Raw genomic sequence first — 16076 nt, 5'->3', positions numbered from 1 at the left:
TATTACTCACACTGTTGCATAAATCCTTGGCGCAAAAGTGCTTTTGCTTTTCTATTAAAGAAACAATGTGCTGCTTTACTACTGAAGAGTTTGCAGCAAGACAAAAAGACATTGTAAATGGCATTGGAATGCTTAAAGATTAAACAAAGCTGCACGTCCGCACAATGCCTTTTTAACATTCCAGAAGAACATTATAGAATGGATGACTCCTGAAAAATTCTCCATTAAATTTTATTTCAAAAAAGAAAGTGTTCTGAGACAACACAAGTTCCACCCAATAATTATAATAATAATAATAATCCTTGCATTTGATATAGCGCCTTTCACGTCGGGAGGACGTCCCAAAGTGCTTCACAGAACACACTGTAAAGTGAATTGACTGTATATTTGTGGGCGAACGCGGCAGCCAATTGCGCACAGCAATGTCCCACAAACAGTCGTAGATTGAAAATGACCAATTTATTATTGTTTTTTTTGGTTTTGGAGGGATTATTATGTACGTTGAAACATGTTTTTATAGTGTTACAGTATTTTATAAAGACTTTTTCTGCTTGTCTTATACTGTCTAAGCTTTGAGCATATGACAAGATGATTTCTTTGTAAACAAATGACGATAATTAAATTAAACGTGAGTTAAGACATTTTATGTGGGATGGAGTTTCATTGAATAACTATTAATTATTGTCAATTTTCAACTTGTCTTATTGTTATACAGTGTGAATAATATACAATTCATTACTGAGTACATCTTATCAGTCAATCATTCCATGCTCGCTCATTGGTTCTTTTAAGACTAGTATCAGTTTATTTTAATTCCAGTAATATCTATTGTAGTTCAACTCAGCTCTTTCTTCTCATCTACCTTCGATTGACTGTATATATTGTGAACAAAACTGCACCTAAATGAATTTTAACAAATCAACTGAAATTAGTGGGGTCCAGGGTCAGTCTGTCACACTGACAGCTGCTCTCTGGTCAGGTGAGGAGGTGTTGTGTAGGTCCTCCTGGCCACAGTGCCTCCAGTGGCCCCGGAGGACCCATACCAACACAGTCACCCTGGATTTAGAATTGAGTCGAGCATCGAGTCGTTGAGATCTTTTCCCTTGGAGGGACAATATATTAGATGTCTACCGTAATTTAGACTGTTTATAAGGAATCCCTAGGCACTAAGGTAAATGTCAATGGTTATTCAGATTTTACCATTGTGTCCTGCTGTCTACACTTGTTATCTAATGTTATCTAAATAGATAGATACATGTTGATTTTGGGAGGGATTCTGAGCAGATCTTGACAGCCACATGGTAAGGTTATTAATAATATCAAAAGTTTTCCATCATTTATATATACACCTTACAGAGAATCTGAACATGTTGATGTGTTTTGGCACATTTGTATAGCAGGAAGAACTTGAATTTTTATAACACATTATCACGTCAAAACATTTCAAAGTGCTTCACAGCAATTACTGTCAAGTGGAGTCATTGGTTTTATAGGCAGACACAGCAGCCATTTAGCAGCCATTTAGCAATAAAGTGGTCATTCAATTCACAGCTAATTTTGCAATCCTGGTTCCAAAAATAGCTATGAAGAGAATGACCACTTTAATTGAAGGATTGTCGGCCTGGACATTGGAAGACACTTCCTACTCTTTTCAAATACTATCATGGGATTATTATTGTCCGTCTGGCAAGATCTCAGCCCGACATCCAATCCCCAAAACAGCACATCTGGCAATGCAGCTATCCTTCAGTACTCAAAACTATTAAGTTCAACAATGAACTGAGATAATAATAATAATAATCCTTGCATTTGATACAGTGCCATATCACGTTGTTGAGATGCCTCAAAGCGCTTCACAGAGTATACTCTGAAGTGAATTGACTGTATATTTTGTATGTGAAACATGGCAACCAATTGTGCCCAGCAATAGTCATGGATTGAATAACCAAGTTATTAAAAAAAATGTTTTGAGGTACTGAGGTCCTGACAATTTTCTGACTAAGATGCAAGAAGCATTTTGAGACATCTCAATGACGTGATAAGGTATTGTATCAGATACCTTATCAAATCAAACAATAATCCAATCAGGTATTATTATTTATTATACTGTACTGGCAAGGGTCTTCTGTACCACCTCTCCCCTCCATAATTGGCCACTATGCTTTCCACCACTATGGCCTGAATCTCTGGGATTCCTCCCCTCATTCCCTCGACAAGTTGACAGTGCTGTTTACATGGACAGGCATTCTAACCTTATACAGAGGTGGAGGCTTCACAACAGAAGATAATAATAATCCTTGCATTTGATATCGCGTCTTATCAAGTCGTCGAGACACCTCAAAGCGCTTCAAAGAATATACTGTCAAGTGAATTGACCATATTTTGTGGGTGAAACTCGGCAGCCAATTTTTTCAAAAAATATCAAAAGCATCGCAGTGCAAACAGCAGAAACTATTTACGCAATATATTGTTAGACAGGATTCCCTCCGGTTACAGGGAGATTGATCTTGTCCCTTGCGGCTGTGCATTTATTCGGGTAAATGGACTATTTATTACAGGGACGTGATTTGTTTCTTTCTAGATTCAAGTTGCACCATGTGCTCTGTTTAAAGGGAACATGCAAAGAGTTTCAGTTTTAGCTGATCACCCGCACAGGAGATAATAATAATAATAATAATAATAATAATAATAATAATAATAATAAATCACGCAAGACTACTTGTAACTGACTAGAAAAAAAAATCAATATTGACTGCTACAGACAAAACAAAGCAAAGCAGTATGTTCTGCACAGGATCTTAATAAATGCTGTGACTTCTATGCCAATGTCTTTTTGTTTGTGTGTGTAAGTGTGTGTGGGTGTGTGTGTGTGTGTGTTTGAGTGTGTGTGTGTGTGTGTGTTTGGGTGTGTGTGTGTGTGTGTGGGTGTGTGTGTGTGTGTGGGTGTGTTTGTGTGTATGTGTGTGTGGGTGTGTGTGTGTGTTTGGGTGTGTGTGTTTGGGTGTGTGTGTGTGTGTTTGGCTGTGTGTGTTTGGGGGGGTGTGTGTGTTTGTGTTTGTGTGTGTGTGGGTGTGTGTGTGTGTGTGTGTTTGTGTGTGTGTGTTTGTGTGTGTGTGTGTGGGTGTGTGTGTGTGTTGGTGTGTTTGTGTGTGTGTGTGTGTTGGTGTGTGGTGTGTGTGTGTGTGTTGTGGGTGTGTGTGTGGGTGTGTGTGGTGGGGGTGGTGTGTGTGTGTGGGTGTGTGTTTGGGTGTGTGTGTGTGTGTTTGGGTGTGTGTGTGTGTGTTTGGGTGTGTGTGTGGTGTGTGTGTTTGGGTGTGTGTGTTTGGGTGTGTGGGTGTGTGTGTGTGTTTGGGTGTGTGTGTGTTTGTGTGTGTGTGTGTGTGTGTGTGTGTGGGTGTGTGTGTGTGTGTGTGTGTTTGGGTGTGTGTGTGTGTGTTTGGGGTGTGTGTGTGTGTGTGTTTGGGTGTGTGTGTGGGTGTGTGTGTGTGTGTCCTGAGATGTCCTGATGTCGGGATTGTGGATCACTGGTGTGATTCTCGGATCAGTCGCTATTGGTCCCGGAGACACCAGTGCGGTTTTACGCACAGAACCTGCACTGTCTCAGAGCACTGAGGGCAGAGCAGCCTCGGGGTTTAAAGCCCTGATCTGTAGCACTGTGTGTGAGTGAGTGAGTGGTGAGTGTGTGATTCAAAGGCAGGTCCAGGAGACAGGGGGAGGGTTGGGATGGGATGGGATAGGGTGGGATGGAGGAGGGATGGAGGAGGGTTGGGATGGGGTGGGATGGGGGAGGGATGGGATGGGATGGGGGAGGGATGGGGGAGGGATGGGGGAGGGGAGGGTTGGGATGGGGTGGGGTGGGGGTGGGATGGGGATGGGGGGAGGGATGGGGGGTGGGATGGGATGGGGTGGGATGGGGGTGGGGGGGATGGGGAGGGGTGGGGTTGGGGTGGGATGGGGTGGGATGGGGGAGGGATGGGGGGTGGGATGGGATGGGGTATGGGGGGGTGGGATGGGGGGTGGGATGGGGGGTGGGATGGGGGGAGGGGAGGGATGGGGTGGGGTGGGGGTGGGATGGGATGGGGTGGGATGGGGGAGGGTTGGGATGGGGGGGGGGGGGGTTGGGATGGGAGTGGGATGGGATGGGGGAGGGATGGGGGTGGGATGGGGATGGGGGTGGGATGGGGGTGGGATGGGGGTGGGATGGGGGGGTGGGATGGGGGTGGGATGGGGGAGGGGAGGGATGGGTGGGGTGGGGGGTGGGATGGGGATGGGGTGGGGATGGGGGAGGGATGGGGGGTGGGATGGGGGCAGTGGCAGCTGCTAAGACGAGCATCACAGCAGCGTCACGGGCTCTCCCTGGACAGCCATCAAAGCCATCAGTAGCCGGGGACCAGCACACCAGAGGCCGACATCACTGCACAGGGACTTGACGTGGGCTCCAGGTAGGAAGGAGCTCAGCCCTGGGGGTCGGGGGATTCACATCAGGTGGGGGTCGGGCTGTTGGTGAGGCCGCGAGGTGTGGCCACCCATTGCCTCGTCAAGCAAATGGCTGTGTCTCTTTATCCTTCAGATCGCTGAGGATGTGAGAGCCTCCTGTCCCCCCCCTCTCTCTCTCTCTCTAATCCCCCTCTCTCTCTCTCCCCCCCCCTCTCTCCCCCCCCCCCCCCTCTCTCTCTCTCCCCCCCCCTCTCCTCTCCCCCCCCCCTCTCTCTCTCTCCCCCCCCCCCTCTCTCTCTCTCCCCCCCCCCCCCTCTCTCTCTCTCTCTCCCCCCCCCCCCCTCTCTCTCTCTCTCCCCCCCCCCCCTCTCTCTCTCTCTCTAATCCCCCCCCGTCATTGATAGGTTGGTCAGCAAATCTGCACTCAGCATCTGTCAGACAGTGCTTCGTAAACGCTGCGCATTCAGGTCCTGCGATCTGGAGGTCTCTGTGGTACTCCGCAGCGTTTGCTGTGGGTGGGGGTGTGTGTGTGTGTGTGTGTGGGTGTGTGTGTGGGTGTGGGTGTGTGTGTGTGTGGGTGTGGTGTGTGTGTGTGTGGGTGTGTGTGTGTGTGTGTGTGGGTGTGTGTGTGGGGTGTGTGTGTGGGTGTGTGTGTGTGTGGGTGTGTGTGTGTGGGTGTGTGTGTGGTGTGTGTGTGGTGTGTGTGTGGGTGTGTGTGGTGTGTGTGTGTGGTGTGTGTGTGTGTGTGTGTGTGGTGTGTGTGTGGGTGGTGTGGGGTGTGTGTGGGTGTGTGTGTGTGTGTGTGTGTGTTGTACGCAAATGAGGTGTCAGATGATGTAGTGTTCACAGCGCAGGGAAATCCACCAGCAGTTGACAGTATGGCTGTGGTCTCCAGGCGGATTATTGCAGGTGCAATGAATGAATGCAGCCTCCGATCGCATATATATATACATATATATATATATATTATATTATATGTGTGTGTGTGTGTGTAATGTATGTTGAGGTTTGTGGCAGTGGCGGTGCAGGAGTCTCATCACCAGGTGCTCGGGGCGCAACGCCTCTCGATGGATTGCTCGGCGGAGTCCTGTGAAGTGTTTCATCGACACAGCGAATGAATTTGAATGGACGAACGCACGGATGGGGAGTGGGGGAGTGGGGGAGTGGGGAGTGGGGGAGTGGGGGGAGTGGGGAGTCGGGGAGTGGGGGGAGTGGGGAAGGGGAGACGCTGGTGTTGAAGTGTCTGCACAGAAGAGGAAGAGCTTCAGGCACAGAGAGAGAGAGAGCTCTGGTTTTGTCAGGGCTCCTGATCTCACATGGCTCCACCAACTGCCCCCTCCCCCCTCCCCTCCTCTCCCCCTCCCCCCCCTTGCCCCCCCCCCTCCCCCCTCCCCCCCCCCCCTTCCCTCCTCCTCTCTCCATCTCTCTCCCTCCCTTTTGCCATTCTGTGATAAAAATGCACAGAGCAGCGCTACACATCAGCAAAGCGGCCTCCAGTACAATACAAAATACAACGACAAGATTACATTTGTGTAGCGCCTTTCACGTCGGGAGGACGTCCCAAGGCACTGGACAGAGTACAGCATTTCGGACCCGAGCTGGGGTCAGGGGGGGAGAAGGGAGGGGAGGGGAAGGGGGGTGGCCGATGGCATGGTCGAAGAGGAGGGTCTTGAGGAGGGACTTGAAGGAGGCTAAAGCGGGGGTGAGGTGGAGTGATTGGGGGATGGAGTTCCAGAGGTTGGGGGCAGAGTGGCTGAAGGCTCTCCCGCCAATGGTGGGGCGGGTGGGTAGGGGGACGTGGAGCAGGCCAGAGCCGGCTGAGCGGAGGGAGCGGGCGGGTTGGTAGGGAGTTAGGAGGTCGCAGAGGTAGGGTGGGGCGAGGCCATGGAGGGCTTTGTAGGTGAGGACCAGAATCTTGAACTGGATCCTCTGAAGGATTGGGAGCCAACGGAGTCGGGCGAGAATGGGGGAAATGGAGTCACAGAGTTTGGTGCGGGAGAGGACACGGGCTGCAGAGTTCTGGATTATCTGCAGCCTGTGAAGGGAGGAGTTGGGAAGGCCGACAAGCAGGGAGTTTGCATAGTTGAGCCTGGAGGTGATGAAGGCATGAACAAGAGTTTCAATGGCCTGAGAGATGAGATAGTTGCGGAGTTGGGCGATGTTATGGAGGTGCGGGAAGACAGAGCGGGTCATGGCTTGGATGTGGGGAAGAAAAGACAGTTGAGGGTCGAACAAGACACCCAGGTTCCCGACTGGCTGGTGAGTTGAAGTGTGCAACCATGGAGGTTGATGCTGCCAGAGCCTGAGGTGCTGAGGCGCTGGCGCGAGCCAATCAGGAGGGCCTCAGTCTTGTTCACATTCAACTGTAGGAAATTTGCCCTCATCCAGGACTTGAATACAACACAAAATTACATTTGTATGGTGACTTTCATGTTGGGAGGACGTCCCAAGGCGCTGGACAGTCAGGGATTTGGACCCAACTGTACCTTGTGTTACTGTACTGTGATGTGTCAGATGTGACACAGAGATCACAACTCGAGAAGTGCTCTACAACATGATACACCCTTGCTTATAAACTGTTTCCCCAGCCAGCACTGAGATGTGAAAGACACTATGCAAACGTAATTTGTTGTTATAATAATAATAATAATAATAATCCTTGCATTTGATATAGCGCTTTTCACATTGGGAGGACGTCCCAAAGCGCTTCACAGAACACACTGTAAAGTGAATTGACTGTATATTTGTGGGCGAACGCGGCAGCCAATTGCGCACAGCAATGTCCCACAAACAGTCGTAGATTGAAAATGACCAATTTATTATTGTTTTTGGTTTTGGAGGGATTATTATTAGGCTCTGTGTGGAGTAAGGAAACTTGCCCAAGGTTTCGCCCTCTGCCTGGAATTGAACTCAGGTCTCTCACTTGCAAAGCGAGTGCTCTAACTACTGAGCTACAGGACTCCACAACAACTTGTTGTTGTTGAATGGTTTCAAGCGTGATTCACATCTCTTCACTGGCTGCTGCTAATAATAATAATAATCCTTGCATTTGATATAATGCCTTATCACGTCTTCAAGACAGAATATACTGTAAAGTGAATTGACTGTATATTTTGCGGGCGAAAGATGATGAGGATACTGCTTCTCATCCATTCATGATCTTGAACTGCAATAGCATTACACTATTTATTCCCTTATTTTCCTGAAATTACAGTCGCATTTCTAACCACATTTTTTAAAATTTTAAAACATTTTCATTTTGGTCATGCTGTTAGCTCGGATGTCATTCAAATACTACATCGAGATCAGCCAAACATGCATTCTTTATTAAAGTGAATCTTTCCAAATAAAGTACATTTAACATTAACCAAACACTTGCTTAGATGAATAATTCTTATCCAAACACGGAATTGTAAATGTAAACCGAATTGCGTTCCCTTCTCCAAAAACAATACTGTACGTCAATCCCAAACACAATTCAAGTCTGAAATATTCTCCAGGGCATAAAGTCGGTGGCTGGGAGACGACAACAACAACAACAAAATTACATTTATAGAGTGCCTTTTACGTCGGGATGACGTCCCAAAGCGCTGAACAGTCAGAAAGAAATGTAGTATGCAAATCTGATCACTGTGGTGTAAAATTTTTCAAATGGGGCTTTAGTTTCAAAGCTGTAAATTTGTTTAAGAACTACGGAAAACAACTCTCAAAGTTAGGCCTGAATTCAACAATTTGTCAAATTCTGGACTTCTGAAATGCCACACGAATAGAGTAAATTTAGCCCAGGTGGAAATTCTCCCCAATATTTCTTGACAAATCCATCCTGTTTAGAGCATGCCTTAAACTTTGACTTAGCATTTCATTTCTAGACAATTTGGGCAGGTTGATTTGTATTTGCCTTGTGTAAATTCAAATTTAAATGTAAATTGATTCAAAAATTAAATTTAAACCCTTGACAAATTCATCCCAAAATTCTGATAAACATGATGCTCATCTCAATGTTGTTTGTAGGATGCTGCTTTTGTGTGTTGTGTTTGCCATCTTAAGTAACTTCACTTAATTTCTAATTACAGTAGGGAACCAGTTACCTGAATTAATTGCGACCAGTCTTATTGATATGGAAACAGTGCAGTCAATTGGTCCCTGTGCAAAATGCAAATTAGCTACAGTGCTATTCAAAAACCTCTTCCATCAGCACTTATACTGCAAAAACAACAAGATTTCATTTATAGAGCGCCTTTCACGTCGGGAGGACGTCCAAAGGCGCTGGACAGTTGGGTCGGGACCTGAGCAGGGGGGGAAATGGTCAGGGTGAGGGGAGGGAAGGGAGGGAGCGAGGAGGGGTAGAGAGTCAAGAGGGGAGCTGAAGGCACGGTTCGAGAGAAAGGTCTTGAGACCGACCTTGAAGGAGGAAAGGGAGGAGGCGGCAAAGGCACTGGGGGATAGAGTTCCAGAGCCTAGGGGCTGAGAGGCTGAAGGCCCGGCCACCGATGGTAGGGCGGTTGGGGCGGGGGATGTGGAGCAGACCGGAGCCAGAGGAACGGAGGGTACGGGCAGGTAGGTAGGGGGATAGTAGGTCGGAGAGGTAGGAGGGAGCAAGACCGTGAATGGCCTTGTAGGTGAGGATGAGGATCTTGAATTCGATCCTCTGGGGGATGGGGAACCAGTGGAGACGAGCGAAGGTGGGAGTGATGTGGTCGCGTATCCTGGTGCGGGACAGTACACGAGCTGCAGAGTTCTTAATGACCTGCAGCTTATGGAGGGAGGTGCCGGGAAGGCCAATGAGGAGGGAGTTCCCATAGTCCAGCCTTGAGGTGATAAAGGCGTGGACCAGTGTTTCAGCAGCGTGAGGGGTGAGGTAGTGCCGTAGTCTGGCGATGGTCCGGAGGTGGTGGAAGGCAGTGCCAGCTGTGGCGCAGATGTGGGGAAGATAGGACAGCTCAGGGTCGAACAGAACCCCGAGGTTCCTGATGGCTTTGAGAGGTGGAGAGTGCAGCCTTGGATGCTGATGCTGTCAGCGCCTGAGGTGCGGAGGCGCTGACACGAGCCAATCAGGAGGGCCTCACCTTTGCGCACATTGAGCTGAAGAAAGTTGTCTCTCGTCCAGGACTCGATGTCGGACAGGCAGCGTTCAGGACATCGGTGGTTGTGGAGTTGAGGGTAAAAAAGGAAAGGTAGAGTTGGGTGTCATCCGCATACATGTGGAAGTTAACCCGATGTCTGCGGATGATGTCACCAAGGGGGAGCATATAGAGGGTGAAGAGGAGGGGACCGAGGACAGAGCCCTGAGGGACACTGCACGAGACAGTGCGGGGGCCGGAGGAAAAGCTGTTTGCAGAGACAGGTGGTACTAGCACCCCATCACCATACTGTGCCAGACCTTGTGTTTCTGCTCCTTTCTCACTTGCTTACTCTTTCTTTTTCTTTCTCAGTTTCTTTACCTCTGATTCAGACTCTTTTTCTGATTTTCTACTTCTCTCTGTCTCTGATTTGTTCTCTCTACCTCTTTCTCTAATGCTCTCCCTATCTCAAACTCTACACTATACCATAGATTGTGCGACAAACACTTACATGCTTTTGGCTTACAGTTACACTGCAAGAGTAAATTATGGTCCTCATAACCTTATATGCAAAGCAACTACTGTATCTAACTACTATAGTTTTTATTGCTGATATCACAGTACCAAGTTAACTTCAGCATTTGATGTTTATGTGGAGAGGTAGATATGTGAACAGTCAGTTTGCGGAAACACAGCATTCTAGTCTGATGTTATTCTGTAAAGTCCAGCTGTTATTTTATCTGAGAAGCACAATAAACGTGTAAGTTGCTGATTAGGCAATACAACTAAATAGATATTTATTTGTTTCAAAAGACTGTAAATGTTTCAAGGCGGTAGGTTTCCATTTGGAAGGATGGCCAGATACTGAACACGACTGTTTGTCCAGGAAAGTCCATCCCACATTCTGCTCGCCACGCTCCCTCCTTTGCCTTTTCAAGGCACATGTCGCGACCCTCCTCTTCGACAATGCTTTCGGCCACCCTTCTCCCCTCCCTGTCCTCCACCCTCTCTGCTCCCAACCAGCTACTCACCCTCTGCTCCGGTCTAAATCTCTGACTGTGCAGTGCTTTGGAGGTCCTCCCGAACTGAAAGGCGCTATACAAATGTAATTTTGCATTGTATTTGTAGGACTCCCCTCTTCCTCTTCTATAACCATTCACACATCCTCTGGGACTCAGCCACATCTTTTCTTTCTATAATCTCACACTATTGCCTTCTTTTGTCTTGCACCATCAACAACAACAACAAGATTTCATTTATAGAGCGCCTTTCACGTCAGGAGGACGTCCCAAGGCGCTGGACAGTTGGGTCAGGACCTGAACAGGGGGGAAATGGTCAGGGTGAGGGGAGGCACTTGATGCCGATCAACACCTCCGATCTCGTCATCTCCTATCCTCTACCTAATATTTTCCCTTTTCTTTCCCTGTTCCCTTCCCTGTTTGCCCTTATAAACTACTCCCTTCCAACATCCCCCAGTTCTGACGAAAGGTCATTGACCTAAAATGTTAACTCACTTTCTCTCTCCGTAGATGCTGGCTTTTATGTGGATATATTTTTTATCAATGAGTAAACTAACAAAAAAAACAACTACTATAATCTATTAGCCAAAAGGACAATGTATATTTTGTGGCAAAAAGAGAAATACAGTTCTTAAGTTTTATCGTTTATAATCTACCCATTTTATTTCTGATTTCTGAATGGACTATAAAAACAGAACTGCAATTTTCAGTATTCACCTTCTGGAGCATTTTACTCACAGAACAACATTATCAATGGGATTTCTGCTGTTTTGGGGCAACAGTTATAATTCTGAATCAGCACAATTATATTCCCCCACACCTGTCCTGTAGCAATGGCACCTGATGCCGATCACCAGAATATAGGACAGGGTCCTAAAAAACTCGAAGCTCAGGTGTCTCTCATGATTTAACTCAAAGTACGGCTCCCACTACAGCTGAATAAAATCTCCAAAGTGTGTGATACAAAAGGCTAATTTCTGTTATTTAGGAAGCGAGGCAGGATAAGATACATCCTGTGGACTATCGTGTGGGAATTACATATACAATAACCGAGATGACCACAGGACAGGTATGTTGTACACTTCTGAAAATGCTCCACTCAAGCTGTTTGTCTACAAAAAATACAGAGTCACTACACGTTACAGTAAATAATGTGAAGTGGTTTGAGATGTCCTTCTGACATGAAAGACGCTATCACAAATGCAAGGATTATTATTATTTTATTATTATTTTTCCCAGGGCTGTGTTAACGAAGTCACAGTTATAATTGTTATATAGAGTGGAGAAATTGATTAATCTGACAAATCAGTAACAAGGGGAAAATTGCTTCAAAGGAAAGAGCACCCCTGTAACTTGGTAAAAATATGTTCTGTCTAACTTTCCTTTACAGGTGCCTTACACATCAGGCTGTAAAATCTTCTTTAGTGTCCTTACAAACCTGCTGGTTGAATGCAACTTCTGGATAGTTTCTAAATGCAGAATTGTAGTGACTGTGAATGAGGCAGCCAATATGTGCACAGCAACATTCCATAAACAGCCATGAAATGAATGAGTAAATGTATCTGGGGGATTGTTGACCAGGGCATCTGGAGAAACTGCCTTACTACTTGTTAGGGAATGGAGTAGGTTAAATCATTTGTTATATTTAGCAAAAGGAACAGAATAACCTCTGTTCTAATATATTTTTGGTTAGATAAGATGGGATGCGTAACATACTATAATAATAATAATAATAATAATAATCCTTGCATTTGATATAGCGCTTTTCACGTCGGGAGGACGTCCCAAAGCGCTTCACAGAACACACTGTAAAGTGAATTGACTGTATATTTGTGGGCGAACGCGGCAGCCAATTGCGCACAGCAATGTCCCACAAACAGTCATGGATGGAAAATGACCAATTTATTATTGTTTTTGGTTTTGGAGGGATTATTATTAGGCGTGTGGAGTAAGGAAACTTGCCCAAGGTTTCGCCCTGTCTGGAATTGAACTCAGGTCTCTCGCTTGCAAAGCGAGTGCTCTAACCACTGAGCTACAGGACTCCACATACTGAATTTAATTTGATGACGACTTGCTGGAAATGAAAACAAACTTGTAAAAAATGGAAAATGTCATGCAAATATCTGGGAAATAACTTAAAATTATTATTTTAAACTTGCTGCTAACAGCAGGGAGTAACATTGTTGAATAAATTCAACAGTTGCAGTCAAATAAACTGCATTTATTTGATTGCAATGTATTTGACTATATCTGTTAAATTTGCACAACCAAATTACGGCCTTGTATAACTGCCCTTATGGCTCTCCAGTTTCTACACTTGTTTGTGATGTTCCATCGCCCTGTAGCAATAAAAAGATGATTCACTGCTACCCATTAAAGAGAAACCATAAGTTTCCATGTATACAATAAGTGATGCACCTCATTATTAAACCTGATTCCTTCATCATAAAAGTTTTTTTGAAAAAGTGCGATTTCCAATAGATGATCTGTCAAAAATCACCCGTTATGGGATTGTAGCACATCAGTCCCAGCTTTCTCAGAGTAAATAATACATCACAAGCTTTGCTGTTTGCCAAACAATGTTAATCCGTGAAATTCACGACTGTTTGTTGGTCAATGCTGTGCTCAATTGACTGCCGCTTTCTGCCTACAAAATATAGTCAATTTACTATATTCTGTGAAGCTCTTTGAGATATCTCAAAGATGTGATAAGGCACTACATCAAATGCGAGAATTATTATTTATTATTGTTCATTCCTTAAAGGAGAAAGTAGATATGAAAACTAGGATACATCAACTAATTAGTTAATAAATTCCACTTTTACTATTCAGAGTTGAATGGTGGTCATGGATAAGTAGAAGTTAAAATTGTCATATGCATGATGTTAGTTGCTGCATACAACGCTACTGTTCTGTGCTATTGTTGTATGAAACATGGTAATTTGCGTAAAACACTCATCAGGTGTGTTGATAGAAGATGGAATTTTCCTGTAAATACAGCAACTGTTGAAGATCAGAAATGTCTGACCTTATTCATCAGCGTAGAACTCTACAAAAGCTGTCCAGTGTCATCTGTAGCAGAGATGATAGGAACCTTAGAGAAGCAAAGAGGCTAAAGGGATTCAGATCCACACATTTCTAAAAGTAGCAACACAGGTAAATAAGGTCATAAAAAGGCCAATGGGGTTTGGGGCTTTATATCCAGAGGATAGAGGATAAAAGTGCTGAGGTTATGTTGAATTTGTATAAAATCTTCGTGAGACCAAATTTGGAATAATGTGCCTGATTCTGGTTGCCACATTACAGTAAGGATATAGCAATGATGGAAAGAAGAGTGTAGATTTACTAGGATTATAATCAGGCCTGGCAGGTTACTATTCTCAGAATAGACTGGATATGTTAGTTCTTATTGCTCTTGAGAAGAGATGTTTAAGAGGGGAGCTGATAGAGGTGTTTGAAATTTTTAAAAAGGTTCAATTAGGTTAGCTATTAATAATAATAATAATAGACTGTTCTCACTGCTGGAGAGTCGAAAACCAAGGGATAGAAGTATAATAATAACAATCCTTGTATTTGATATAGTGCCTTATCAGGACTTTGTGATGTCTCAGAGCGCTTCACAGAACGTATTTTAAAGTGAATTGGCTGTGTATTTTGTGGGCGAAATAAAGTATAAGGCAATGAGTAGCGGATCTAAAAGACTATTTAGAAAAAAATTCTTCATACAGAGGGGAGTGAGATTGCGGAACTCGCTGTCTGAAGCAGTTGTTTAAACAACAACAACAAAATTATATTTGTATTGCTCCATTCACGTCGGGAGGACATCCCAAGGCACTGAACAATCAATGTTTCGGACCCAAGCTGAGTGTCAGGATGCGGGAGGGGGGGGAAGGATGGTGACCAAAGGCACGGTCTTGAAGGAGGCAAGGGACGGGGCGAGGTGGAGGGACTGCGGGATGGAGTTCCAGTGGGGGGGGCAGGGTGGCAGAAGGCCCGCCCGCCAATGGTAGGGCGGGTGAGGTGGGCGATGTGAAGCAGGTTGGAGCTCGCTGAGCGGACGGAGTGGGCAGGTTGGTAGGGAGTTTAGAAGGTCGCGGAGTAAGGAATAAAAGGTTATGGGAGGGAGTAAACAGTGGATGGTGTATAAACACTGGTACAGATTGGGTGTGCCAAATGGCCTTTATATGTGTAAAATGGCAACTGTACAAAAATTGTATTTGTACAGTTGCCATTTGACATATAAATCTCATTTTGAGTTTTCATTAATCTGAAACTAAACTTGGAGCTACAGATTGCTCTCAGGTGACAAAAATGCATTTTCTTAAGTGGTGGGTGAACCACAAAGGGTGTAGGTATAAAGTTAATACCTCCAGCTTGGAATGGATTCAGTCATGTGCAGCTTAGTGATTGGCACAGGCACCTGTATTGTTGTGTAAGTACACAATAGGCAACAATTGCCAAGTCATAGGCCTGAATGTCATGAGGATTGCATCTTGTCTGCTTGCTTACACGCTGGTGACATTGAGAACTACGAAGTGAGGTCTTGCATTCGAAAACAATTTTTATTTACACTTGGGGATTCACCTCACTCATGATTCACCGTCGCATTCTGTGTGATTTCAGCTCCAAGCTATGCAATTAAACACGTCAGTAAAATAACTTCATGAATTTGTGCTCCATTCCATTCTGTATCCTACTGTCTTAAAGAGAATGTAAAGGTATATTAATTAGGTTTGGGAGTTCAATTTATTTTTAACCCTTTAACTAATCATCACGATTTCAGGTTACAAGACCTGATTTGATTCCCGGCAGGGCGAAAAGTTGGCCAAGTTTCCTTATACCGCACACCTCTGTTTACCTAGCAGTAAGTAGGAATCTGGTTCTTAATCGACTGGTGGATCGCTTTTCCGAGGGTAATAATTCCTTGGTCCACAACTGTTTGTGGGATACTGCAATTGCTGCGTTTTGGCCACAAAGTATCCAATTACAGTACAGTATCCAATCACTTTACAGTATATTCTGGGATATGCTTTGAGACGTCTTGAAGACGTCATAAAGGGCTGTATCAAATGCAAGGATTATTATTGCATTGAAATTGAATCCATCAATGTTTTTTTAGCCAGCTGGGTGTCTGACACATGCAGAAATATAAGCCAGTACAGCTTCAAGGATACACTACTACATCTCCCAAAAGAGCATAGTCACGAGTTGGTCATTGGACATTTTATAAGTGCATTCATGGCACGCTAAGCAGTGAGTTCATGACTGCATTTTCTCATCTGGCAAGTTATGGATCCCAGTTTGTCCACCAGGTGGTGAAACTGAGCACTGGCCAGTTGGTAGGTAAAACTGAAGAACAGGTCAAACCTTCTCAGTTGGAGCATCTTGATACAGCCCTACCCACTTATCTTGAACCCATTTAAGTCAACGTCCTGCTTATATGGACAAAAAAGTGAAGTCCCCGTCCCTTCGCTGGACATTCATACTAGCATCTATGTCAATGTCAACATAAACCCCAGCACACTTGTGTCGACAAATTGTTTAGGTCCCCAATAATATT

At 45.2% G+C, this 16076-nt stretch overlaps 1 protein-coding gene across 2 annotated transcripts in view; it reads left to right on the top strand.

The window, feature by feature from the left end:
* Positions 1-4281: 4281 nt before the first annotated feature.
* Positions 4282-16076, top strand: part of LOC103184739 (monocarboxylate transporter 2) — a 55459-nt gene continuing 43664 nt past the window's right edge. Inside the window, exon 1 of one of the 2 annotated variants that reach the window (XM_042335404.1) lies at positions 4282-4442. Coding sequence is in view for 1 of the 2 variants with exons in the window: in XM_007902913.2 (XP_007901104.2) it covers positions 11571-11585 (15 nt within the window). In the remaining variant the exon portion in view is untranslated. Of the gene's footprint in view, positions 4443-11437; positions 11586-16076 lie in introns of those variants that run through there. The other variant, XM_007902913.2, reaches the window with a different exon arrangement.

This window comes from Callorhinchus milii, unplaced genomic scaffold (assembly GCF_018977255.1).
Source record: "Callorhinchus milii isolate IMCB2004 unplaced genomic scaffold, IMCB_Cmil_1.0 Scaffold5, whole genome shotgun sequence".
Classification (NCBI taxonomy): domain Eukaryota; kingdom Metazoa; phylum Chordata; class Chondrichthyes; order Chimaeriformes; family Callorhinchidae; genus Callorhinchus; species Callorhinchus milii.
Note: the sequence above shows the minus strand (reverse complement) of the source record. Positions and strands in the feature narration are given on the sequence as shown.